The sequence below is a fragment of the Sapajus apella genome, unplaced genomic scaffold, assembly GCF_009761245.1.
Source record: "Sapajus apella isolate SASKATOON/1434 unplaced genomic scaffold, GSC_monkey_1.0 scaffold22, whole genome shotgun sequence".
NCBI lineage: Eukaryota > Metazoa > Chordata > Mammalia > Primates > Cebidae > Sapajus > Sapajus apella.
The window spans coordinates 10,933,958-10,959,719 of NW_022436962.1; the positions used below are offsets into that span (position 1 = coordinate 10,933,958).

Sequence of the window (25,762 nt, forward strand, 5' to 3'; positions counted from 1 at the left end):
AAGGAAGTAAAAGAAGACAAAGATTTTTAAAGGAAAAATATAAGGATTATATAATTGTTTTAGAATAATTATCCTTGGCTACAAAGAGCAATAACAAGAGTGATGCCAGTTTGAGGTTATATAGGCAGATGCTAGAAGGATGTTCTTTTGGGTTGCTGTGGCCTTTGTGCACGGTTGTGGTTTTTTTTAGCCTTTTATGATAGTTTGGGTTAACAGGCATACAAGCATGAGAACGCTGTTTCCATAACCTTCCCTGGCTTTATTTTTCAAGGTGTGTATTTTTGTTTTGTTTTTTTTTTTTTACATTAATGACTCTATTTTGATTCTGACAACTTTCACACCATCATTCAAAACTTGCTTATCACATAGCCAGGAAACCCAGTATTAAGGTATTTGATTCTATGAATTATCATTTTCAATACTGATTTCCCCTCCTACCTGCTTTCTGACTAAAATTTCAGTTTTATTTTTATTATCCTATGTGTTTGTTTTTCATTCACTTCAAATGGATTTCCAAGCCATTCCAGGTAAAGTCCCTGGGCCCAAGTAATTAAATATATCCCTGTTGTTTGAACTCAGAAACTGGTAATTTTTAACATGGTTTGCCAGATGTGTGTCTGAATGTCAAGTCACCATCTTCCATTTTTCATCCAGTCATGATCTCCTCTGATTTTTACTCCTGGTTGCAGAAAGATGTGAAGAAGGTACAGTGACCCTCAAGAAAATTCATAGTTTTTGATGGCCCATGGATTGACCTTCCCTTTTCTGATATGTAAGAGAAATTCTGACTTGTGGCCTGGGATTTTGGCTTTCATTACTAATGAGAATTAATGTTTCCAAAGGAAGACAGCCCTTAAATGGAAATGAGATTTTCCCATTTTTTCTCATTCAGAAAGTGTGATCCTTATCTCCTTTCACTGTGGAAAGTTAGGCTGTGAAGCACACTTCTGCTTTTACTGTTTCCAGATCTTCATTCCATCTTGGTCCATGTCATTGCTACTGATTAAATCTTGTAAATTTAAATTAGTCTTCCAGCTTGTGGAGGATAATTTGATGTTGTCCTTATTTACATTTGATAATTACAAATTAAGCCACTTGACTAGAGTCACTAATATAAGCAGTATCAGGATCATGAAGTTTGTCTTCATTGAGGTCAAACCTTGATATTCCTTATAGAATCTTGCTATTTTGCAGAGTAAGCCCTTGGAGACTTTTGTAGTTTTAATGGAGAAAACTAACTGAGGAAATAAATTGAAGGGTACCTATAGTTATATCTGGGTCCCAACAATGATGCCTATTCTTAGAACCAGTCTTTGTGACTTCTCCAGTAGCATTGTGGGGTCATAGGTAAGGCCTGGCTGTATCTTGGGAGCTCTGTGTGTGACCTTGTGTCAGTTGCTGCATGTTTATGCTTTGACTTTCACCTGTACCTGATATTGAGAAAGAAGACCTGTTTGAGAAAGAAGGAGATCTATAGATTTGATATTTAAATATACTGCTATTCTAGGAGAGCCTCACAGCTGGGCACTTTTTTTTGACTGGACTACCATCTGATCTGGAAGAAGAGTTAACTTCTTCTGCTTATCAGTTTAGGGAGTTGAAACTTGAGCTAATTCTCATACCTAGAAAAATGACTTTTCCAGGTATATCCCTAAGCATATCATTGCTATAGTTTCTTACCTCTCTCCTAGAATAATGTCTGTTCCATTATTAAGAATAATATTGTTATTTTAAGTCACAGGAAACTGTCTTGAAATGACTGTATCCCTTTATCTAGTTCCCATCAGAAAGTATTTACTAAGTTCTCTTTGGGGGCATATTACTCTACTAGACTAACAGAATAAAATAAGAATAATAAACATACTTTCCTCTCTCTAGGCATTAAAGGTTTAATAGCTAAGATCGTTATGTAAATTTATTAAAGTAATTTTACAGGATCATATATGTACTGAGGTTTTACAAGATCTCTTGTATACTTTAATTTCTTATGCTATCCTGGGAAAGTTTTTGTTCAAAGATTTTTTTACTTCTTTTGTTTCACAAACTCACCAAATGGTGTACATTAGTTGCGTGCAGTTGTTGTGCAGTTGTTTTGCATACAAGCAAACAAACTAAAACCACGAATGTTTACTTGTAAAGGGGAAGGAGATGGAACAATTCTGAGGTTTTCTGAAATTTTATGAGAAATTATTTTCTCCCTCTCTTCCACTGAAGTATACTCTAAAAATTCTCTGAACCTCTGAGCTTATTTCTGTGTATGTGCATCCATACTGCAATGATATACGTTCTTCATTCCACAAAATAGTGCCCCATTTTCTACTTGCATTCTAAAGATCAGAGGTTTCAGGATAATTGGTAACAAGACAGAAGCAGAGGAGAGGTTTTAGCCTCTCTTGGTTTTGATGTTCCTGTGGCCTTTGTCTCTAGGTCAGGGTAAGTTTCTGCCTTTTGCTAAGCCTTAAATTCAGAGTAACCAGTCTTAAGTTTGCTGTTGGGATGTCTTGTGAATAAAATGCTTTATTGGGTATATGAAGAGGCATTCTTTATCACCTCCCTAGAAATCTTCAAGTGGTCAGATGCTCAGCGGTTCTGTAAACATGAGCAATCCTGTAATAGAGCTATCTTTGGGTCTGTCGCTGTATCTGGATGAGATAACCTATTATGTTTAACATAAAAGACCAGTAAGTTTGCGTGTTATTGCAAGTGTAGGGGACTCCTGGTTGCTCCATGCTTCCTTTTACTCCTGGGGCACTGGGAATGAGGGTTAAGTCATAATACCTGATTGAACCTATTTATCCTGTGATATTTATGACTTTGATTGATGGTCTCCATGCTGTATCAGGGAGAGGTTAAAAGTTAAGAGTACAAGGAATCTTAACTTTACCTCATCCTCATCCCATTCAATTAAAAAAATAATTTTGAGTAACTACTAGATACGAAGCTCTAGACCAGACATTGGGGCTTGGGAGCGACATAAAAATTAATCTGATAGTCTTTGCCTTTGATAAACTCCTGCACTAGTAATAAAGACTGACTCTTAAATATATACTGTACTATAATGTAGTTCTCTTATTTATGATGTGCTGTGAGGTCATAGAGAAATCAATCATAAATGCTACCTAGACGAATTAGAGAAATATAGGTGTGTGGAGCAGAGGCTTTTGGGGCATTTGCAAAAGCATAAATGTACAAGAACATGATGTCTTTGGAAAAAAATCATTGTTGGAGTATGAGGAATGGTAATTAATTAAATGGATTGGAGCTTACTTGTAAAATATCTGTGCATTTTTGCCTATAAAAAATGGCAAGCAATAGTAAGTTCTTCAATGTGAGGAGTGGCATGACAACATTTGTGCTTTAGAATGATTTGTGCAGCAGTATAGAAGATGTACCAACTCAAGGGACAACAATTAGAAAGGTAAATTATGTCACTCGATGCAATGAGAGACTACTGCGGTGACAAAATAGTTGGTTTGTAGAGAGATTTCTGGAATCTGGTCACTAAACTTTGGTAACTAATTGAATGAAGAGCAGAGAGTAGAAAATGAATTACAAAAAAGGAATGGTCACTGTGAGGTTTTTTAAGGCAGAAGACTTGGTAGATGATACCATCAATTAACAGAATATATATAAAAATGGAAAATGAAGATTATAAGTTATAATTGGCCACAAATAAAGTTGGCATCCACATGCAGAAATATAGACTATGTGCATTAAACAGAAAGTGTTGACTGATCCTTTGGAAAATTTTGTAAATGTAAAGATTTCTTTGAGTAGTCATAAGCAGGCCTGTCAGCAAGTCCAGTCAGGTTGGGATTTAATACAAAATACAAAAAATCTCCAAAAAGTCTCCTGAATCCCAGCCCCAAATTCTGTTCGTTTTAGTTGACTTTTGTAGGTAAATCATATATGAATCATAGAGCACTCCTTCAGGACTCTGTGATTACACTCATGGTGTTGCATTTGGGCCAACAATTACATATTCTTGTAATAAAGAGTGAGTTGGCAGGAGACATCTCCAGGGTACATGGATACTAGAACAGCAGTTCCAACCAGAAACCATTACTCTTCCAAAAGAGATCTGAGTAATTGCTACCTACTTTTTAAAATAAATAAACAATCAGGAATCACTTCCCTGATCCATTCCAGAAACACTGCTTCAAGATTATCAGCTAGAGAGCACCCTTAGAAGATAAAAAAAGTTTTGGTGACTCTCTTCCAATTTTAAATCTCCAGTGCTATTGACCAGGAGGTTGAATTTCATTTGGCGCTTTTTTTTTTTTTTTTTTTTTGAGACAGAGTCTCGCTCTGTTGCCCAGGCTGAAGTGCAGTGAGGCAATCTTGGCTCACTGTAACTTCTGCCTCCCAGGTTGAAGCGATTCTCCTGCCTCAGCCTCCCGAGTAGCTGGGACTACAAGCATGTGCCACCACACTCGGCTAATTTTTTGTATTTTTGGTAGAGATGGGGTTTCACTGTGTTAGCCAGGATGGTCTTGATCTCCTGACCTCCTGATCCACCCGCCTCAGCTTCCCAAAGTGCTGGGTTACAGGTGTGAGCCACCGTACCCAGCCCATTTGGCTTTAAATTGTATGAGTCCTTAATCTACCACCCCTACTTGTCATAAATGATATTCTGTTCTTTGCTAGTCTTTCAATAAAGAACTAAGATTTTCTACAATGTAAGTCTAGCTGGGAAATGATCACTCATCTCTTTTTTTAAATTTTTATTTTACGTTCTGGGGTACACGTGCGGGATGTGCAGGTTTCTTACATAAGTAAACGTATACCATGGGATCTCTCATCTCTTTGTCTTTAGATATCCACTCCTTGGTGACTCATCTGCTACATGTATTATCTCAGACAAAATTGTAGTGACATGGCTTTCTACAAGTGTAAAGTAAAATAATCTCTTTATTGCACCCTATTTAATTCCTCTTGTCCCCTTCCAGAGGGAAATTGGGCATCTGCACATCAAAGTGAGTACCCGGGAGGGTTACACTTGCTTTGAGTAGCTATAGGCACACAGCTATGACTTACCCATCTTCCTCGTGGCCCCCAATCCTACCATACTTTCCTTTGGTTGCTGTCCTTTGATTGTAAGTTATTTCATAGCGAATGAATGCTTATAATCTAAAACATTCCAGATTACTCACTTACAACTTTATTCTATGCAAAAAGTAAGCCATCCTAGGTGGCTTTTATAACAATTTATCTGTGGTCTGGGTGGGGACTGGTGACCAGCTCATAGCTTTTCAGTTTTTATCAGCTAGTTCCATATATCTTTCAACCTTGCTACTTCCTATTTAGAATCATCTTTGAGATTAGGATACAGAATTTCAACAAAATGGGTAAATTATAGGCTGATTTGCAGTTTGGGTTATAAGAATGAACACAAAATTCTCAGAAAGTATAATATTCTCTCTTTCCCCACCTGCTCCTCAAAAAGCTATTTCTTGTAAGTCACTCCCAGCCATCCGCAATGAAACTTTGACAACAGCAGCAGAGAGGGTTTGCTATGAAATCATCAGTGCCATATTGGATATGATAGGGAAAAGCTGTCTGACCTCTTGGGTCAGAAGTCAATGCATTGTACCAGCAAAGATAATCAAGTTGGCATCTGGAGCAAGTCTCCCCTTCAGTGTATTACCCTTACTTGAATGCCCAATTACAGAAGTTGAAAATGGAGTTGTAGAATCTGGGTTATGCTAACTTTTTGAAAATGATACAGTGATATTTAAGTGTAAGCTTGTTCTACCATGAAAGGCAGCAACATAATATGGTGTCAACTAAACAGCAAACAGAATCCTCTACTGCCAAAGTGCTTTAGGGGTGAGTTAGGTTGAAACTTCAGGATCTAGAAATAAAACGAGGTTTTTTTTGGGAAACATATATATGGTACCTATGGGGAGAGCAGAAGGAAGATAGTATATGTGGTTGATTTTTCTAGTTAAAGAGGTTTTTTTATTGTTGTTTGGTTGGTTTTTGTTTTTGTTTTTTCAAGATAGAGTCTCGCTCAGTTGCCCAGGCTGGAGTGTAACGATGTGATCTCAGCTCACTGTAATCTCCACCTCCCAGGTTCAGGGGATTCTCCTGTCTCAGCCTCCAGAGTAGCTGGGATTACAGGCACCTGCCATCATGCCTGGCTAATTTTTGTATTTTTGTAGAGATGGGGTTTCACCATGTTGGCCAGTCTGGTCTTGACCTCCTGACCTCAGGTGATCCACCCACCTCAGCCTCTCAAAGTGCTGGGATTGCAGATGTGAGCCACCACACCTGTTCTAGTTAAAGAGTTTAAAAGTAAACTTTGAAAGTAATATATAAATGTTGCAGATGTAGAATTTTTTAAATGTATTTTGGGGCAGTGCTAGATCTGTGTTAATGTAGGAGAAATTAAAAGATACCTTTTTAAAAAGTAGATAGCACCAAAGTGAATGATTAGAGATTTTTTCCAATATATATATATGGCTAGATTTTATTTAAATGAAGATCTATCTATCTATCTATCTATCTATCTATATATATATGACTAGATTTTATTTAAACATATATATATATATATTTATATATGACTAGATTTTATTTAAATGAAGATAAGATGAACTCTTAATTCCATTGGCTGAACTCTCAATCCCATTGACCACACCAGTGGGGGGAAATTGGCTGAGATCAGAATTTCATTCAAAATACTGTAGATGGGCACATGTCTCAGGACTTCCTGAGGCTGTGTCACAGGCACAAAATTAAAAATTAAAAAAATATTGTAGACATTATACATTTTCATACTAAAAAAATGAACCCTTTATGAAAGAAGGCTAGTAGTCAGGTTGAGTCCGCACCCTCCATTCTCCCCTTCTCCTTTACTGAGAAGTGACTGACTCTACAAACCTGGCAACATTAGAAGCTTTGTCCCCAAAGCTCAGAAACCTCATCAGCCTTGTTTTTGGAGCAGGAAGGAAGCGGTAGATTTTGGTGGTGAAATTGTGTTGCGGAAGTTTGGTTTCACTGACTACAATATTGGTGAGAGAATGGCTCAGACCCTTTGAATTGAATGAAATGGAAAATGATGAGTGGGGTAATGTTTCCTGGCATAAATCAAGATAAAGAAAACAGAGAGTTGCGAAGCTCATCATTTCTGAAAAAAAATAATGCATTTCAGCTCTGCTCTATCTCACCCAAAGGACTCTGCCTTACATTTAAGAGAGTTTATGTAAACACCTTCATCCCACACCTACTAACCCCAAGCTGGTGGTGGAGAAGACTGCCCTTATTTTATAAAAAGCATTAGAAAGAGATTCTCTATGCAACAGAGAAGAATGCTCTTAATTTAGAAATAAAAGGCTCTCTGGTCTTATTCTTTTCTCAGGGAGTCTGCCTTCTCATATCCACCATGATAATTATAACAAAAAAGATAAGGAAGTGACCTACAGATGTAAGTCTAGCTACACTTTCATTGGAACTAACACTGTGCAGTGTATGTCCTTGGAAACCTGGAGGCAGGTGGCACCAAAATGTGCAGGTGTCCAAAGCTCTACTCCATTTAAAGAAAACTCACCTGTTCCTTGCTTGTCTCTTTTTTCCGGGTGAAATCATGGGATGCCATTCCAAACCAACTTCTCAATGGTTACGTAGCTCATTCTCCTAATCTTTTAACATGGGGCAGAGGTTTCCTTTGTTGAAGGGTGAGTGTGAGGTGATGGGGCCTGAACGGAGACCTAGAACCCATAAACACTGCAAAGTGTGATCTCTAAAGACAGTTATTTTTTTCTCTTTTTCTCTCTTGTTCTTTACCCTTTATGACTAAAATCTGTCATTAACCAAGCCCTCTTGCTTGTCTCCAAATGTATGTATTATGCATGGCTAGCCAAAGCTGGGAATTGTCCTTTCCGCAGTTGAAAGAGCAAAGCTTTGGATTAGAAGTTAAGGCTCCAAATATGAAGAATGAATAGATGATTCAGGGTTCAATAAGAGGGACTGTCTGGGATAAACTTGTGGAACAAGGTCTTTGATGTTTTCTTCACTAGAAAAGGAGGCTTTTTTCTTCTAGATTGTCACAAGAATCTTGACATTTGGATGCGAAAGAGGAAAGGAAGAATGTTAAAAGGAATGTTATTTTTAGGATTCTTTATTCTATATGTTTTTACCTAGTCTGAAGTTATCATGTAGTTGGGCTGAGTCACAATTAACCTTAGACTTTTTCCCTGAAGCCAGAACTCTTAAAAAATATAGATCCCATTAATACCATCAACTTGAGAGAAGTGATTAATTTGACTTAGAACTGGTTTGTTCTGGTGATGATTTGTTACCCTTTATTGTTTATTGTTCCAGTTAAATGGCAAATCTTCTAGTCAGTGTGTCCCAGAAGGAGTGACAACACTCTGGAATAATAAGTTTCCTGTCTGGGAAGCGTACAACAAAAACAACCAAGTATGGATCTTGTCTTTTGATTTTGGGTGTGTTCCCATGCATATATCAATTATCGCATCTTATCTACACATGTACTTTGAACATATATATGCCACTCTTCTCTGTGTTCTGCAGTGCAGACCAAAGATGGCAAATTGATTCAGTTGAGTATATATTACATTGCAGCTTCTAGATGTATAAAGATAACAGTTCTCTAAAGTTACCCTTACTGAAACCAGTTCCTCTCACTGAAGACCTCCTCTTCGAGCCAATGGGAAGGGAACTAGAAGTTTTAGAGGCTGGCAATTTTCCCTTTATTCTGAGACTCCCTCAGAAAAGATATGCATATACAAAGTAACTGTAAACAATATCTTTCATGGTTATTAAGACAAGTAAATGAAGAATGTGAGGTCATTATTCAAAACCTCTGTTCATTTCCTGTGGCTTTTTCCGAGTGTTCCAGCATCAAGGCATGACAAATCACCTATAGTGAGGCCATAGCATCTTTAGCCGCAGGACCAGATGTGGTCATGCCAGCCTGTACCCCCAGTTGTGTGTTTGAAACAGCCATTGAATTATTAGTATGTTCCAGGTGTTATACTTTCTCTGTTTATGTACTTTTAGCCCTGGATTCTCACTACACCTTATGAAGTAGTTTGCATTATACTTTAGACTAGGAAACTGAAGCTTAAAGAGGGTAAGATTTGTCTGAGGTCACACAGCTACTGAATGACAGTGGGGATTTTAAACTAGGTTTGCTGAGCTCAAATTCCCCTAATCCATGGTACCTCCTCATATGTAACTAGTGTGCCACTAATATGTTATTTTCATGTGCTATTGTTTCATTATTAAAATTGATTAGACTCAGAACTTTTTAAAAATATATACATTTTATTGCACTTTAGGTTCTGGGGTACATTTGCAGATCATGCAGGATTGTTGCATAGGTACATACATGGCAATGTGGTTTGCTGCCTCCATCCCCCCATCACCTATATCTGGCATTTCTCCCCATGTTATCCCTCCCCAACCTCAGAACTTTTGGATACATTCTTTTCATTATTATTGTTTGATCGAGGTGATGTATGTTGATCTGTTTGCTGAGGATCAAGAGAAAGGCAAGAATTTAGGAGCTGGGGACTAAGCAGGGAAGAAACCAACTACACAAATTTCTGTTTCTGAAAACTTTATATGATCTATATTTGGACCTTTTAGCTACATTTGAATATGTTATTGCCATGATCCGTATGCCTACAGAGTTCCTGTTCTACTTTTCAGGGATTTCTTGTGGCCCTCCTCCTCCTATCAGAAATGGCCGGATTAGTGCTCATTCTACCCCTGTCAGTGTTGGTACTGTGGTAAGGTATGCTTGTTCAACTTCTGCCTTCCGCCTCATTGGGGAAAAAACTATGTTTTGCATAACTAAAGACAAAGTGACTGGAACCTGGGATAAACCTGCTCCTATATGTGAATATTACAATAAATATTCTACCTGCCCTGAGCCCATAGTACCAGGAGGATACAAAAGTAAAGGCTTTAGACCATCCTACCACCATGGTGATTTTGTGACGTTCACCTGTAAAGCCAACTTCTCCATGAATGGAAACAAAACTGTTTGGTGTCAAGCAAATAAAAAGTGGGGGCCGACACGACTGCCTACCTGTGAGAGTGGTGAGTATGAAAAGAAAGCTGAATGGAGAGGTTGGGGTCTTGCCTTTCTGTGCAGACCGTGTTTTGTACCCTTCTGAAGGACGAACAATGTGAACATGTAATGATGGGGGTGAAAGAAGGAAGCAAAGGGAAAAGGTAAAAGTTATGGCTTCCTAGTTTTTCTTCATAGAGGAATATAACTGCTCACTCAAAAAACATCAGTTGAGCAAGGGAGTTTAAAGTAGAATGGAGAAATGTAATTGAACATACCTAATCATTGAGTAAGGTAAATTTTGCAAGAGGCCAGTTCGTTGGGGATGTGGGAATGGGATGGTTTTAAACTGTACATCTACTATTAAAATGAGAAGGAAGGTGGGATTTAATGACAAAAATACACCCAATGGATTTGAAATTAATGTATAAGTAGCTGCTAATACAGCTTGGCACAGGTGATACCCTGCTCTCTGTGGTCTGTTTTGAAGTTATCCACTATTTCCCCAAGTCATCTTCTGAGCCATCACATTTCAAATAAATGCCTTTAAAAATAGAGACCTACTGTAAAATCTTCATTCCTTTTCTTTTGGTTTGGTTTATGTTGCTGCTGAAATCTAAATCTGAATTTCAATTCCACAATTACAAGAATTGGCAATATTTGACAAAAATTATACTGTCAAATTGGGTATTTCTTTTCTTAATAAAGAACAATGTTGACAAATTTTAAGCATATTAAAAGCTGACAAAGCTATTAAATTAGTATAAAATGGGATTCTATTGATTGATTGATTGATAAATAGTCTTGGAGGAAGGCGATCTTATGATAGCCACAAAACGTAATGGCTGTTGAAAACAAGCTTTTGTAACACTCTAGACAGACACATATGTATGGACATGGAAGGATATCATAGACGTTGCTAAGTAGAGGAAGCAAAGCATAGAATATGTATTAGTTATACACACACATAATATAGGTGTATATATGTATCACATATAGGATCCCAATAAACTATATTACTAATATCTACCAGAATAACTCCTGAAATTATAGCATGCTACTTTTGGAACAGAGAATAAGTTTAAGGATAGGGTGAGAATATAGGTGAAAACTGATTTTTTTTTTGGTGATTGAAATTTTTCACAAGGCAGTTGTAATGCATGTAGCGTAACTAAAAATGAAAAATAATATACTATTTGTGGCATAAAATGGATACACTTAAGCCATACCTGTTTGATCTTTGAAAGGCTTGATTGAAAGTTAATAACAACTGGCTACCATAGATATTGTGTTATTTATTTGGATCTATATCCTAAATTAGCATCTAGATCAAGCTTGCCCAGCTCATGACCTGTGGACAGCATGTGGCCCAGGATGGCTTTGAATATGGCCCAACACAAATTCCTAAGCTTTCTTAAGCCATTATGAGATTTTTTTGGCAATTTTTTTTTTAGCTCATCAGGTGTCATTAGTCTTAGTGTATTTTATGTGTGTCCAAAGAATTTTTCTTCTTCCAATGTGGCCCAAGGAAGCCAGAAGATTGGACCCCCTTGATTCTAGATTGTGAAGGATACATCATCTGATGGCTTTTTTCCTGGTATATGTAAAGATTTCCCTCTGGAGTGTCCAGCACTTCCCATGATCCGCAATGGACATCACACACGCGAGAATGTCAACTCCATTGCTCCAGGATTGTCTGTGACTTACAGCTGTGAATCTGGTTACTTCCTCATTGGAGAAAAGACCATTAACTGTTTGTCTTCGGGAGAATGGAGTGCTGTACCCCCAACATGTGAAGGTACCCTAAATTTACAATCTATTTTAAGAATCTGGCCTGTTCTGTTATCTGCCATGCATTTCTCATCTTTGGTTTGTTTTTTAGAGGCACGCTGTAAACCTCTAGGACGATTTCCCAATGGAAAGGTAAAGGAGCCTCCAATTCTCCGGGTTGGTGTAACTGCAAACTTTTTCTGTGATGAAGGGTGAGTGTCAGGGTGATCTATGAGATTTAATTCATTTGGCTTGTTGTGTGCATGGGGTGGACTGTGAAACCTGCAGAAGGCTCCTCTGTGAAGATCTCTGGGCAGCCTGGGGTGGAGTTGTGAGAGGTAATGCTGATAAAAGGAGTAGGTGCACACCAATTAAATGAACTTGTCTTAGATTGTAAATAAAGGCTGCTATTCTTTAGCAAAAACTGCCTAATAGTTCTGAATGACAATCTTCTGTCTCCAGGTATCAATTGCAAGGCCCACCTTCTAGTCAGTGTGTAATTGCTGGACAGGGAGCTGCTTGGACCAAAATGCCAGTATGTGAAGGTAGGTTAGGCAACTGTGATCTGACAGCACTGCATTCTCAGCTTAACTAAAAGCTTTTGGTTTAGTCATTATCTTAATGACTATTACAGAACACAGAACTCCTAGAAATCTTAAGGATATGGTCTTCACTAAAGCATCCTTATTTTTTGTTTCCTCAAGTGAAACGAGGTTCCTAGGCTTTCCCTCCTCTGAAAGCTACGTAGACCTTCTAAGTAGGTAACCAGACCATGTACGTAAAGAAGATTGTATATTTGGTAAAAGAAATCAAAGGATCAGCAGAGTACATATACTCAGGAATGAAGCTTAAGAATAGTACTTTTAAATTATGTTGCTTTAGTTGCCTTGATTGATTCATTATAGATTCAGATATCACTGTCCTAGGGTAGTGGTGTCAGGCAGCATCTGGGGCATTCTTTGTTTTCAGTACAGCTATGATCTTGTCATTTCTTTCTGTAATTTCCCTAGAAATTTTTTGCCCATCACCTCCTCCTATTCTCAATGGAAGACATACAGGCAACTCTCTAGTGAACATCTCATATGGAAGCATAGTGACTTACACTTGTGACCCGGATCCAGAGGAAGGAGTGAACTTCATCCTTATTGGGGAGAACACTCTCCGTTGTACAGCTGATAGTCAGAAGACTGGGACCTGGAGTGGCCCTGCCCCACGCTGTGAACTTTCTACTTCTGCGGTGCAGTGTCCACATCCCCAGATCCTAAGAGGCCGAATGTTATCGGTGCAGAAAGATCAATATACCTATAATGACACTGTGATATTTGCTTGCATGTTTGGTTTCACCTTGAAGGGCAGCAAGCAAATCCGATGCAGTGCCCAAGGCACATGGGAACCATCCCCACCAGTCTGTGAAAAGAGTAAGTGTTCTAGTACTCAGAAAAGGTACTACTGATTCATTTTCTTGAAAAATTAGAAGAAAGCATTATGGGCTTTAAGTAGGTCCTTGTCCAGTTTATACTCCCCTCAACTCTACTAACTGTAATCAATATAAATTTTATAGGGGGCATTCTTATCACTATCACCCCACCATTGTTTTATTTTGTGGGAATACGCTTTGGAAAAAAATGTTAGGAATCACTAAGTTTTCCATTTCTTTAGAGGAAAAAAGGAGGATACAAATGTTTGTTTTTCTTAATAGTGACTTCTTAAAAGAGAAGTCGTTCAAGCCCTCATCCTAGGGCTATATCAGCATCTGCCATAGAAACATACGAGACAATTCTTTATGAAGGGAAGAGACAGGAGAGGAGCTGCAGCACCCAGTGGGAACTGAGCAACATCTGCAGAAGCCTAAGTGCAGAAAACAACAGCAGCAAAAGATTGGGAAATGGTGATCTAAAATTGCCCAGAGCTGGTCTGCAACATGCCTTCTGTATCATATAGCTGCCACCAGAGTGGAATTGTAGCATGAATGTCAATTTCTTTGGCTCAGTTTCTTCCTGTGGCTGTTTACTTAAGAAGTTATGTTTTGTTTTGTTTTTGTACTTTCATTTAGAATGTCAGGCCCCTCCTAACATCCTCAATGGGCAGAAGGAAGATAGACACCTGGTCCTCTTTGACCCTGGAACATCCATAAAATATAGCTGTAACCCTGGCTACGTGCTGGTGGGAGAAGAATCCATACGTTGTACCTCTGAGGGGGTGTGGACGACCCCTGCACCCCGATGCAAAGGTGCCGGGCCTCAAATGTAGATGTTTTGTTGATTTTAAGATTGCCTTAATCAAATTCTCATTCTAGTCTCTTTTCTTAGTGGCAGAGTGTGAAGCTACAGAAAAGCAACTCTTGACAAAACCCCAGCACCAATTTGTTAGACAAGATGTTAATTCTTCTTGCGATGAAGGGTGAGCAAAGGAAGGCTGACTCAGCCTGACTCAAGTCTAGCATATCAGTACACACTGCAAGCTCTATGTAAGAGTTTGTCTCATAAGTGCTTGCCTGTCACACATTCATGGAAGTGTCTATCATACTATATTTCTATACATGGAAATTATACCTGTGCAATGAGAGGTTGGTGCTGATGTTGACTACATTTTTGTTCCTATTGCTTCTTGGCCTGAAAGTAGTGAGTCTGCTTGAGTGCCCATGCCTCTTGCTTAGCTTATTGGTCACCCGATGGCAAAATGACATATTTGACTCTGTCTCTAGGTACAAGTTAAGTGAGAGTGTTTATCAGGAGTGTCAAGGCATAATTCCTTGGTTTATGGAGATTCGTCTTTGTAAAGGTGAGTAGCAAAAATGACATAGGAGCTGAAATAATGTGAGATCTATACATTTCCTGGGATATTTCTGTTTGGGGACGTGTTATGGTAATTAGAGTATTAGATTATGTTTTATTAATTTTGCCAATAGTTATGGTTGCACAGTTTTGCCATGTCTTTCTTTTGCTACCTTTTTCTTCATCAGTAAATCAAATGTACTTGGTTACTGATTCTATTTTGTGATTTATGATTATGGGAATAATGACAGCAGTGAATACATGAGCCACCATCTTAATTTTGGGTATACCATAGTTTAGTGGAGAGATTAAGGGATTGGTGTCGGATCTGAACTCACATTCTGTCTCTACTGCTTAATAGTGTGAGACTTTGGACCACTTGGACAACTCCTCTGAAACTCTAGCCTGTCTTCTGTAAAGTTTGCATAAGACTACAGACTAGGAAGTCCAGAGAATGTAAATAAAAAGTAAAAAGAAATTTTAAAAATTTAGAACTTTAAAAAAGACTACCGACTTCAAATTATTCAAATTAAATTGTACTATTGCTACTTTCTAGACAAGGAAACTGCCTATCACAAAGTAGGCGTTCATTCAACAATAAATTTTCTCAGCTAACCATATAAATTATCATATCACCTCAGCACAAAAAGAGTACTCAAAACACAATTCTATTCCTGTGTGTCTTTTATTTGCCTATTGCCTAGTTTAAAAGGATTCTTCTTTTAATTAGCAATTTACTACTAGGTCTAACTAACTCATAATGTGATATTGATCAACCACATTTACTTTTAATAAAAATTTTCTTTCCTATGAAATGTGTTTAAATTGAATTTTACATACTTAATGAGTTTTCACATAACTCACATCATGAAAATGTACCCATGCCATCCAGGTAAAAACAGGGTCATAACCAGCTTCATTTCTTTTGTTTGGTGTCTAATACAGGAACTCAATTCTACAGTATCTTTTCATCTCTCTAGAAATCACCTGCCCACCACCCCCTGTTATCTACAATGGGGCACACACTGGGAGTTCCTTAGAAGATTTTCCATATGGAACCACGGTCACTTATAGATGTAACCCCGGGCCAGAAAGAGGAGTGGAATTCAGCCTCATTGGAGAGAGCACCATCCGTTGCATGAGCAATGATCAAGAAAGAGGCATCTGGAGTGGCCCTCCTCCTCTATGTAAACTTTCCCTCCCTGCTGTCCAATGTTCAAATGTCCACGTGGCAAATGGATACAAGATATCTGGCAAGGAAGCCCCATATTTCTACAATGACAGTGTGACATTCAAGTGTAATAATGGATTTACTTTGAAGGGCAGTAGTCAGATTCGTTGCAAAGCTGACAACACCTGGGATCCTGAAATACCAGTTTGTGAAAAAGGTAAAAACCCAATAAGGGGAGAAAAAGGAGAGATTTACTTAATTACTCTTGTCTATTATCTCCCACCAAAAACCCCATCATGGAAAGAGGCAAGAGGGGCACAGATTACTTTCCATTTCATCCATCCTGTAATAGATGTTCTCTGTGTTGTGTGTGTTCATGCAAATGCCCCCTTACATCTGGGATCTAGTCAGGGTAGATAAAGAGAGAGCCTTTTTAAAGAGCAAACAACATTCAGTGGTGAATTTAAGCTTCATGAATCTTTGGTGTCAGAGTTTCAGATTGTCTACTGTCCAATGTTGTACACTCAGTGTTCTTGAGTACAAATTCCTCTGTCTTGGTATTTATGTAGGGAGTTTTCTCTTCAGGCTGCCAACCACCTCCTGGGCTCCGCCATGGTCAGCATACAGGTGGAAATATGGTCTTCTTTGTCTCTGGGATGACTGTAGACTACACTTGTGACCCTGGCTACTTGCTTGTGGGAAACAAATCCATTCACTGTATGCCTTCAGGAAATTGGAGTCCTTCTGCCCCACGGTGTGAAGGTACTTTCAGTTCCAGAGTAGTCCTTCCCTTTGATATGAGACATCTATAAATACTGTAATTCTATCCTTGCTCCTCCAGAAATCTGCCAGCCTGTGAGAGAGGATCTTCAAAAACTTCCAGTTGGTTCACATGTGGAGCTAGTCAATACATCCTGCCACGATGGGTGAGTATGAAATGGTCTATTCTGAGAAAAGGTCTCCATCTTGTTTTGTGCATTAACTAGTCCTTCAGCTTGTCTTGGTGGTGCCCTTTAGAGGCTCCTAATTGTGATGTGCACAGAGTGTGAGGTTCCAATGGCCTAACTAGCAACTCTGACTCTTCAGTCCTCTCTTGATATGAAAAGGGCTTTGCTTAACTCTAAATTAGTTTTTTTTTTTTTACTTGGAGGACCAAGAATTTCAACTCCTCTCTGCCAAAGTTCTTCTTTAGAAGGTCTTGTGTGTATGCAGTTTGAAGAGATGTGATATTGGGAACAGGAAATGCATTATAACCTGTCTCTCTGTAGGTACCAGTTGACTGGATATGCTTATCAGACATGTCAAGATGCTGAGAATGGAATTTGGTTCAAAAAGATTCCACTTTGTAAAGGTAAGTTAGAAAAAATAAAAGCCTGACAGTGGTAAAGGAGAACTGGACAGGGCAGGCCACTGAAGAACTAGCCTACCGCTGCTTCTGCAGTCTTAGGGGTCTCCCTCCATGGAGGTTAGATAAGAAATATCTCACGATGTTGGTCAGTGCTGACACTGAGAAACAACATTGTCAGGTAGGAACTATTTTCCATGCACCTGGTAATTTTGCTAACAATAACAAAATATATAGTCTATATTCCTGGGTCATGGGAACGTAGCTGTATTTTTTCCTTAATACTTTACTGTATTTTCTGAATTTTTACGAAGTATATAGTGCTCATATAATCACACTTGATAAAGCTGATTTTTTTTTTTTTTTTTTTGAGACGGAGTTTTGCTCTTGTTACCCAGGCTGGAGTGCAATGGCGCAATCTTGGCCCACCGCAACATCTGCCTCCTGGGTTCAGGCAATTCTTCTGCCTCAGCCTCCTGAGTAGCTGGGATTACAGGCACGCACCACCACGCCCAGCTAATTTTTTGTATTTTTAGTAGAGACGGGGTTTCACCATGTTGACCAGGATGGTCTCGATCTCTTGACCTCGTGATCCACCCGCCTCGGCCTCCCAAAGTGCTGGGATTACAGGCAAAGCTGATTTTTAAATAAGCATAATCCATGTTCCAAAATTTAAGTTATTTTCTAGTTATGTGAACTGTATTCAGTTAGTTGTATATCGTCATTTGTACCTGAATCAAGACCGCTCACCTTGAGGTACTAGCTAAAATAGAACTCCCTAAATCTCTTCTGCAGTTATTCGCTGTCACCCTCCACCAGTGATTCTCAATGGGAAGCACACAGGCATGATGGCAGAAAACTTTCTATACAGAAGTGAAGTCTCTTATGAATGTGACCCAGGATTCTATCTCCTGGGAGAGAAAAAATTGCAGTGCAGAAGTGATGGATCTTGGAGTGGGTCACCTCCACGATGTTTACAATCTGCTCCTGTGACTCACTGCCCTAACCCGGAAGTCAAACATGGATACAAGCTCAATAAGACGCATTCTCCTTATTCCCACTATGACATAGTATATGTTGCCTGCAATTCCGGCTTCATCATGAACGGTAGTCGTGTGATTAGGTGTCATACTGATAACACGTGGGTGCCAGGTGTGCCGACTTGTATCAAAAAGGGTAAGATACTTAAAGGGATGAATTACGAGATGTTGTACAGGATAAGGAAAATGAGTTTTGAATCTGCACTTGACGGTCTGCCTGAAGAAAAGCTCAAGCCATTACATGGTTTACAAGATATCTGCCTTTGCTTATTTTCTCGCTTCATTGTTTTATCTTTCCTTTCTCAGTGTATTGAGCAATAAATAGTGCCTGAAAGGATAACGGCTAACTTCCAAACTGATGGAGTCTCCAAGATTGTTATTCTTATGAGTTTAGAGTAAGAAAAGCACACATACATTTTTGGCAAATTTTTGGGAGTAATATTGCTGATAATTTGATATTTAAGGCTGTGCTGCCAGCCAGAAAGAGAACTTCGGGTGTTCTGGAGAATTAATTAGCCCTCCAACCCATTGAGTTGTCTTTCTTGTAATCGTAGTTATCATTTGGCAGCATTATTCCTGTCCATGACTATCTACAGCAGAGGCTGCTGATTGGTGACCCAAGACCTGGAGTTCAGCTCCACAGAACGGTTGTCTTTGGCCAGCACAGTAATCTTAAGTGAAACCCATCTTCAGTTTAAGATAAACAGTGAAATTGTGAACCATGAGAGCCCCCTTTACTTCCCAGATAGGCACCAGCAACTTGAGCTGAGCAGTGGCTGACACTTAGGACAGGGGCTCTCTGACTTGTCATATCTGGTGGCTTCACTTCCTAGATCCTGTAGACATTTGAAGGTGTGATCCTGTCTGCTATTTAAAGGGAAAAGAAAGCTGTTGGCTGATGGATTACCATTGTGAACTGTATCCATTAATGTTTCATTATCTTACTTTTTGATACTTTTTTTCAAATCATATCAACATAGGAAATGCAGATCTCCATCCAGTGTTGCTGGTCGGGGTGAAATGAATGAGTGTTTCTGGATACCAGTTAGTTGGCTTGTTGCCTCTGGCCTTCCTGTATGGCTGTTACCCAGAGATAGTGCAGGCTATGTATTCCTCTGTGTTGAGTTAAAGATCCTTTCTTATTGCTGTCTAAGCCTTCTTAGGGTGTCAGCCTCCGCCTAAGATCCCCAACGGGAGCCATACTGGTGGAAACATAACTCGGTTTTCCCCCGGAATGTCAATCCTGTACAGCTGTGACCAAGGCTACCTGCTGGTGGGAGAGGCACTCCTTCTTTGCACACATGAGGGAACCTGGAGCCAACCTGCCCCTCATTGTAAAGGTGCTTTGTCTATTTTTTGTTCTTATTTTTATATCAAATTTGTGCCAAATAGATATATTCAGTTGGGTACTTTCAACTTAAAATAGCCAAAGAAATGCATTAATTAACTCATTAAATTAAATGCTTGAATTAGATTAATACATTCATTAATCTAAATATCTCAAAATAAGAAAAATATCTCAGGCTGTAGTATATCAGGTGAATGACTACTTATTTACATATAGAAAGTTGGAGTATGTCTGTAAATTAAACAGCTAAAGCACAGACTGTATTTACACACTGGGGCTACAGTTACGGTAAGTGTGTATTAGATAAAGTACCAATAGAAACACAGCAATCTTTTGAGAATACTTACTGAGTGTTGTGGGATTATGGGTACATTTTTATAAAAGTTTCGGAAAGTCATTTTCATTATCATAAACAGTACATATGAAATATGACCAGTAAAGTAATATCTAGTATTTTTTGAACACTTTTTACTCTATGCCAGACACTCTGCACAGCACCTTACATGCATTATTTCATTTAGTCTTCATAAGAGCCACATGTGGTTGGTACCATGATTATTCCTGTTTTATAGACAAGGTTTCGGTAGCATGGAGAGATTTGTAACTTACCCAAAGTCACACATCTAGGAAGTACTAGAGCCAGGCTTCAGATCCAAGATCTCACTGTATTAGTCCATTCTCACACTGCTAATAAAGACATGCCCAAAACTGGGTAATTTATAAAGAAAGAGGTTTAATTGATTCATAGTTCCACATGGGTGAGGAGGCCTCACAAGCATGGCAGACAGCAAAGGAGGAACAAAGGCACATCTTACAAGGTGGCAGGCAAGAGAGCACATGCAGAAGAACTGTCCTTTATAAGCCATCAGATCACATGAAACTTATTCACTATCAAAAAAACAGCACAGGAAAACCCACCCCCATGATCCAATTACCTCTCACCAGGTCCCTCCCATGACACATGGGGATTATGGGAGCTACAATTCAACATGAGATTTGGATGGGGACACAGCCAAATCATATCACTTACACTGTTGATGACTACACTGAAAAGATGAAAGAAGAAAGAAGAAAGCATGCATGTGTATGAAGAATTAGAAAAAATTGAAGCAGAAAAAAAAATTCAGAATACTTAATAATATTACCCATTCAACTTTCACCATTTCTCCAAGAATACATTAAAATTATACATCACTGTTAGCACAGAAACTGAAGCAAAAAAAAATAAAAACATAATCTGGTTTAAATTACCCAGAGGTAATTGAGATAGAGGGCTGACAGTAAAAGATTGGATCTAGGATATTGTCTTATTCTGTTTCAGTGCAGCTTTCCTTACTGAGAGTGAAACAGAGGAAATTTCTGCTTACTTGGTAAAAGGCCAAAATATGACTGTGCTTGAATTCGATTTATTTAATTTCAGAGGTAAACTGTGGCTCACCAGAAGATATAGATGGAATCCAGAAGGGGCTGGAGCCAAGGAAAATGTATCAGTATGGAGCTGTTGTAACTCTGGAGTGTGAAGATGGGTATACGCTAGAAGGCAGTCCCCAGAGCCAGTGCCAGGGAGATCACCAATGGGACCCTCCCCTGGCAGTTTGCAGATCTCGTACGTACCAAGGGCTTCACTGACACTTGTAACTGGCCAATGGAGAGAAGAGAATAAGGGTTTCCCTCAACGTGGAGAGTCTTGGGTTTTAAATTGACATATGTTTGTGACCAGCGGTATAATTACAGATGAACTTGAAGTCAGTGGTCTATTCTAGAAAAAGTACATGTTGGCTGGGTGTGCAACTCATACCCATAATATCAGAACTTTGGGAGGCTGAGGCTGGGGGATTTCTTGAGCCTAGGAGTTTAAGACCATCCTAGGCAAGGTAGTGAGACCTGATCTCTTAAAAGAAAAATAATTAGCCAGGTATGGAAGTGTGTACTTATAGTCTCAGGTACTCAGGTAGCTGGGGTGGGAGGATCACTTGAGCCTAGGAGGTCAAGGCTGCAGTGTGCCATGATTGAGCCACTGTACTCTAGCCTGGGCAACAGAGTTAGACCCTGTCTGAAAACAAAACAAAAAAAAAAGTAAAAGGAAAAGAAAAAAATACAGCTTTCTGAGGAAGGGGAAAGTAAAGAAAAGAAAATAGAAACACTAATTTAAAATGAGCAAAAATGTAAAACAACCTGACATTTTGAAAAGAGTTGCGGCATAGACCACACCTACTTGCGGAATCTTGGTTTATAAGTGCTTACCAGTTTGACAGGGAGCTCCAGAAATAGGTTAAATAACTAGGTGTTATAGTTAATATTTGCATTCTAACCTGAGAAATCTCTGATTATAAAGTTGAGTATATTGATTTTGTCATTGGTGAACTCCCCCAACCTACTTAAAGTGAAGAAAAAGGCCAGTGAGATGTTACATAAGAAACAAGCGAGTATAACTCAAGATTCCAATACATCTTTTCTATCTGTTTGCTTTTTGCAAAAGTAGAGACAAGCTCTCACCATGTTGCCCAGGTTGGTCTCAAACTCCTAAGCTCAGGTGATCCTCCCGCCTTGGCCTCTCAAAGTGCTAGTATTATAGGTGTGCGCCACTGTCCCTGGCCCCAATACATCTTTTAAATGGAATTGGAAGGGAGCTATTTTTGGGACATTGCCATGAGACGTGGGACTATATTGAATTATGACACTAGAGTGATATTTTCATGATTTTGTATTCTCTTTAGATTCACTTACTCCTGTCCTTTGTGGTAAGTCTTTTTAAATACTTAAAGAGAAGCTCTTATAATGTTTTATAAAAATATGTAATGCTAGAGGTCCTATAACCTATCTGATGATGACATTTAACTCATAGGAAATGATCTTTTTTGGTGTTTTAAGGACATTTCAATGTACATGTCACATTACAAATTGTCACTTTGAGATAGAGTTGGATAAATTATTTGAACAGCCAGCCCTTTCTTCTTTTTAAATTGATGTTTTTGTTTTCATTAACTCTAGATCTTTGGCTTGATTTGGTCTATTGAAATAGGCTGGCTTCTGCTGTAGCAAAATATATTTCACAGCTGAGAGTTAAATGTTGTTGTGCAAAATTATAAGAAGCTGGTGTCCTGTGCTCCTAATTTCTATTCTTGAGACTTCTCTCTTGTCACCTCAGTGACAAGATTGTTACTAATAAAACTAAAAGGAACAGAAAAACTCAATGAAAAGTTGACTGGAATTTTGTGGTCATGTACTTAGTGCTTTAGATTAAATATTAACTGGATCAAATCAGAAAAACCTGAAGCTCAACTATGATTATTCAGGAATTCAGTGTTTATGGCCAAGAATGATTCACATGACATTTTCCTCGCCACTAGCAATAGGCCCCACAATCAGTTCAGAACAATGTAGATGATAGTCTTCTGGTATTTGATACTTGCTGGATTTTTCTCCTAGGTATTGCTACAGGTTTGATACTTCTTACCTTCTTGATTGTTGTTACCTTATGCATGATATCAAAACACAGAGCACGGTAAGTTCAAATGCAAATACATGCTTGACCAATATGCACAAATGGTTTTGGCTTCTTGTCTAAAACTAAACATAGAAGCACAAGTTATGTAAAATAAATACTGTAACGTGATAACTAAATGAAGTACCTTGTGCCATACAAAAGGAAGCCCTTTCTGGGAGACTTAAAAGTTATCAAACACTTAGCTTATTTTATTGAATGATGTTTATTCAGATAGTACATTGTAAAAAAAAAATCAAGAGAACAGGAAAAAATTCCAGTGGGAACAACTGCAAATATTTTGATATATTCCTACCTGATCTTTTTCTTATATTTTTTTCTCTCTTTAAACTGAAATTTTGTCATTTTCATCTTCTGTCTTGATTTTTTTCATTTAGACTCATGTTCATATTTTTGTGTCTTTAAATCATGTTTTCCTTTTAGTTACTAAATAGAATATTATTCTACTCTATTTATATATGTATTTATGTGTCTTAAGTTGCTTCTGAATTTGCATTGATAATATATAAAGATATGAGTAACACCTTTGGCTAAACTTTTTTCCATAGCCACTTATTTCCTTAGATTTCTAGAATTACCAAGGATAAGTGCGTGAGCATTTAATATACTTAATAATTATCATTAGATAACTGGCCAGAAAGTTTGTTCTTGGTAATAATGTACCTGAATATGTCGTGTTTCTCATCCTTTTTTCCTGCTTCATTAATTTGCCTATTCTTTCATTATAAACCACTTTGTGTTTAATTAATAGCTTTATGTTATTATAATATCTGGTAGGGCAAGAATTCACACAACAGTTTTATCGGACTTTTCTCTCTATTCTCTTCTGTTTGTTCCTAATAGCTTTTCAGTAAGTTACCCAATCATCTAAGTGAAACACTGTTTTTTCTACCAATTATTATTATTATGGTACCTCATTTCTAATGATTATACATTTTTATTTATTTGTTTTTGTCTCATTTTACTGAGAAGAATTTTAAGGAAAATCTTCAATAATATTAGGGAATATTGGCATATTTTAACCTTTATTTTTAATATAAAGCCTGTTGTGTTTTATCACTTCAATGATACTGCATCCTTTTTTCTAAGTTACAAAAGAAGTGTATTTCTAGTCACAAAAGTTGTTTTGCCCTATTTAAAATCACTGAAAAATCTTGTTTCCCTTTTTAAAATATATCTTTTATATCACTATAAATATTTTTATAAGTTTTTAAAGTACAAAAGTAAATATGCTTGTTGTAACGAATTAAACAGTTTATAAAGAAACTGAATAGTCTCTTCCACTGCACAACTGCTGCTGCCTTCAATCCCAACATATTAAGTTGATGGATGTAAGATATTTGCTTTCATATGTTGCTCTATCTAGTATATACATGGATGGCTTTTAAAACATTTGAGCAGTAATGTTAGAGAAATAGAAGCCATGTGAAAAGAGTTCATGACCATGTCCATTCATTCTTTTCTTATACAATAACCGCTGAGTGCCTACTATGTCTTAGCACTATACTAGGCTAGAATCACAGAGCCTAGTAGCATGTGGCCTCTGTCATTAAGGAGGTCACAGCCTGGTAAAGGAGGACAAGCATGTCACCAAACAAGTATCATAAAATAATGTTGCCCGGTGGATTATATGATATTTGGTGGGGATGCAAAGCAAGTGGTCAATATTTGGGAGTTTTAATCAGGAAAAGTTTCAAAGCGGAAGAGATGTTTCAGGTGAGCCTCCAGAGAGTATAAACAAAGAGAGAAAGGTATTCCAGACAGAGCAGTTTGAACAAAGGCCCAGAGGCTTGACTTTCCATTATGTACTGTGAAAACTACATAGCCTATTTGAAATGGCTAGGAAACTGTGTGTGTGTGATGGGGACTGAAGGCGAAAGTGGCATAGCTTTAGGTGGAGGCATGCCATTGAAAAAAAAAAAAAAAAACCCTGACGCATAAATCTTGTGGAAGCTACAGAATACTGATATGTATAAAGGATACATTTTTAGCAAAGCATACTGTCAGGTGTTGGCTTTTAAAACATTTGAGCAGTAACGTGAGTAGAATATCATGTGTGCGTAGGTTCATAAGTCTTTGTACATGCTAGTGTTAGGGCGGATAATCCAATGGAGTCCTACCAACTCCAGGTAACTCTGAGTAGGGGAATGACCAAGTCATGCCATCTAAAACATGTTACCAAAAAGCTCCAGCAAAATTTCTTTAGCGTGCCAAGTCCCCTGGATCTATCATTTACCCTGCCACCAGTGCCATCTGATGCCATGGCTCAGTTATGTAATGCCTAGCCTAGGCTCAGACATGAAGGGATTGCACTGAAACTATGTACTGAGGGTATCTATGAACCTGGGCAGTTTGTTCTAGGCTGTAGGCGGGAGAGTGGAGGCTGCCTATGGGGTTCTGGCTGTGCTGTACTGTTGGCATATACTTAGAGTGTAGAGTTTACCAGAGTGTGTGCCACAAACCCTGTTTTCATGAATGACTTCAGGAAAAAGTCTGTTCTATGGCCAAATAAGATTTGGACATACTACATACTGTATTTTTTTTTCTTGTGGAGATTCACGAAGGCCATGAGAAGATTTAATAAGTGGTTCTTTGCTATCAAGAGGACAGGATTTCCATAACTTGGTGACATGCTGGATGTGGGGAGAAGGAGGCACATAGAACGGCTCACAGGAGGGCAATGAGGTGGACTCCCTGACTCACTAAAAGTGAAGAGGGGCAGGTTTGTAGGGGAAGATGAGGAGTCCCCTTCTCACCTGTTACT

The 25,762-nt window shown here is 38.4% G+C and overlaps 1 protein-coding gene across 2 annotated transcripts in view; it reads left to right on the forward strand.

Annotated features, from left to right (window-relative positions):
* Window positions 1–25,762, forward strand: part of CR2 (complement C3d receptor 2) — a 36,091-nt gene that overhangs the window by 5,247 nt on the left and 5,082 nt on the right. Inside the window, exons 2-18 of one of the 2 annotated variants that reach the window (XM_032289072.1) lie at window positions 9,682–10,074; window positions 11,655–11,843; window positions 11,928–12,027; window positions 12,278–12,360; window positions 12,826–13,233; window positions 13,869–14,045; window positions 14,125–14,215; window positions 14,520–14,596; window positions 15,570–15,977; window positions 16,346–16,522; window positions 16,602–16,686; window positions 17,029–17,111; window positions 17,901–18,281; window positions 19,300–19,485; window positions 20,914–21,099; window positions 22,211–22,234; window positions 22,923–22,998. In XM_032289072.1, the coding sequence (XP_032144963.1) occupies window positions 9,682–10,074; window positions 11,655–11,843; window positions 11,928–12,027; window positions 12,278–12,360; window positions 12,826–13,233; window positions 13,869–14,045; window positions 14,125–14,215; window positions 14,520–14,596; window positions 15,570–15,977; window positions 16,346–16,522; window positions 16,602–16,686; window positions 17,029–17,111; window positions 17,901–18,281; window positions 19,300–19,485; window positions 20,914–21,099; window positions 22,211–22,234; window positions 22,923–22,998 (3,124 nt within the window). The remainder of the gene's footprint in view (window positions 1–9,681; window positions 10,075–11,654; window positions 11,844–11,927; window positions 12,028–12,277; window positions 12,361–12,825; window positions 13,234–13,868; window positions 14,046–14,124; window positions 14,216–14,519; window positions 14,597–15,569; window positions 15,978–16,345; window positions 16,523–16,601; window positions 16,687–17,028; window positions 17,112–17,900; window positions 18,282–19,299; window positions 19,486–20,913; window positions 21,100–22,210; window positions 22,235–22,922; window positions 22,999–25,762) is intronic. The other variant, XM_032289073.1, reaches the window with a different exon arrangement.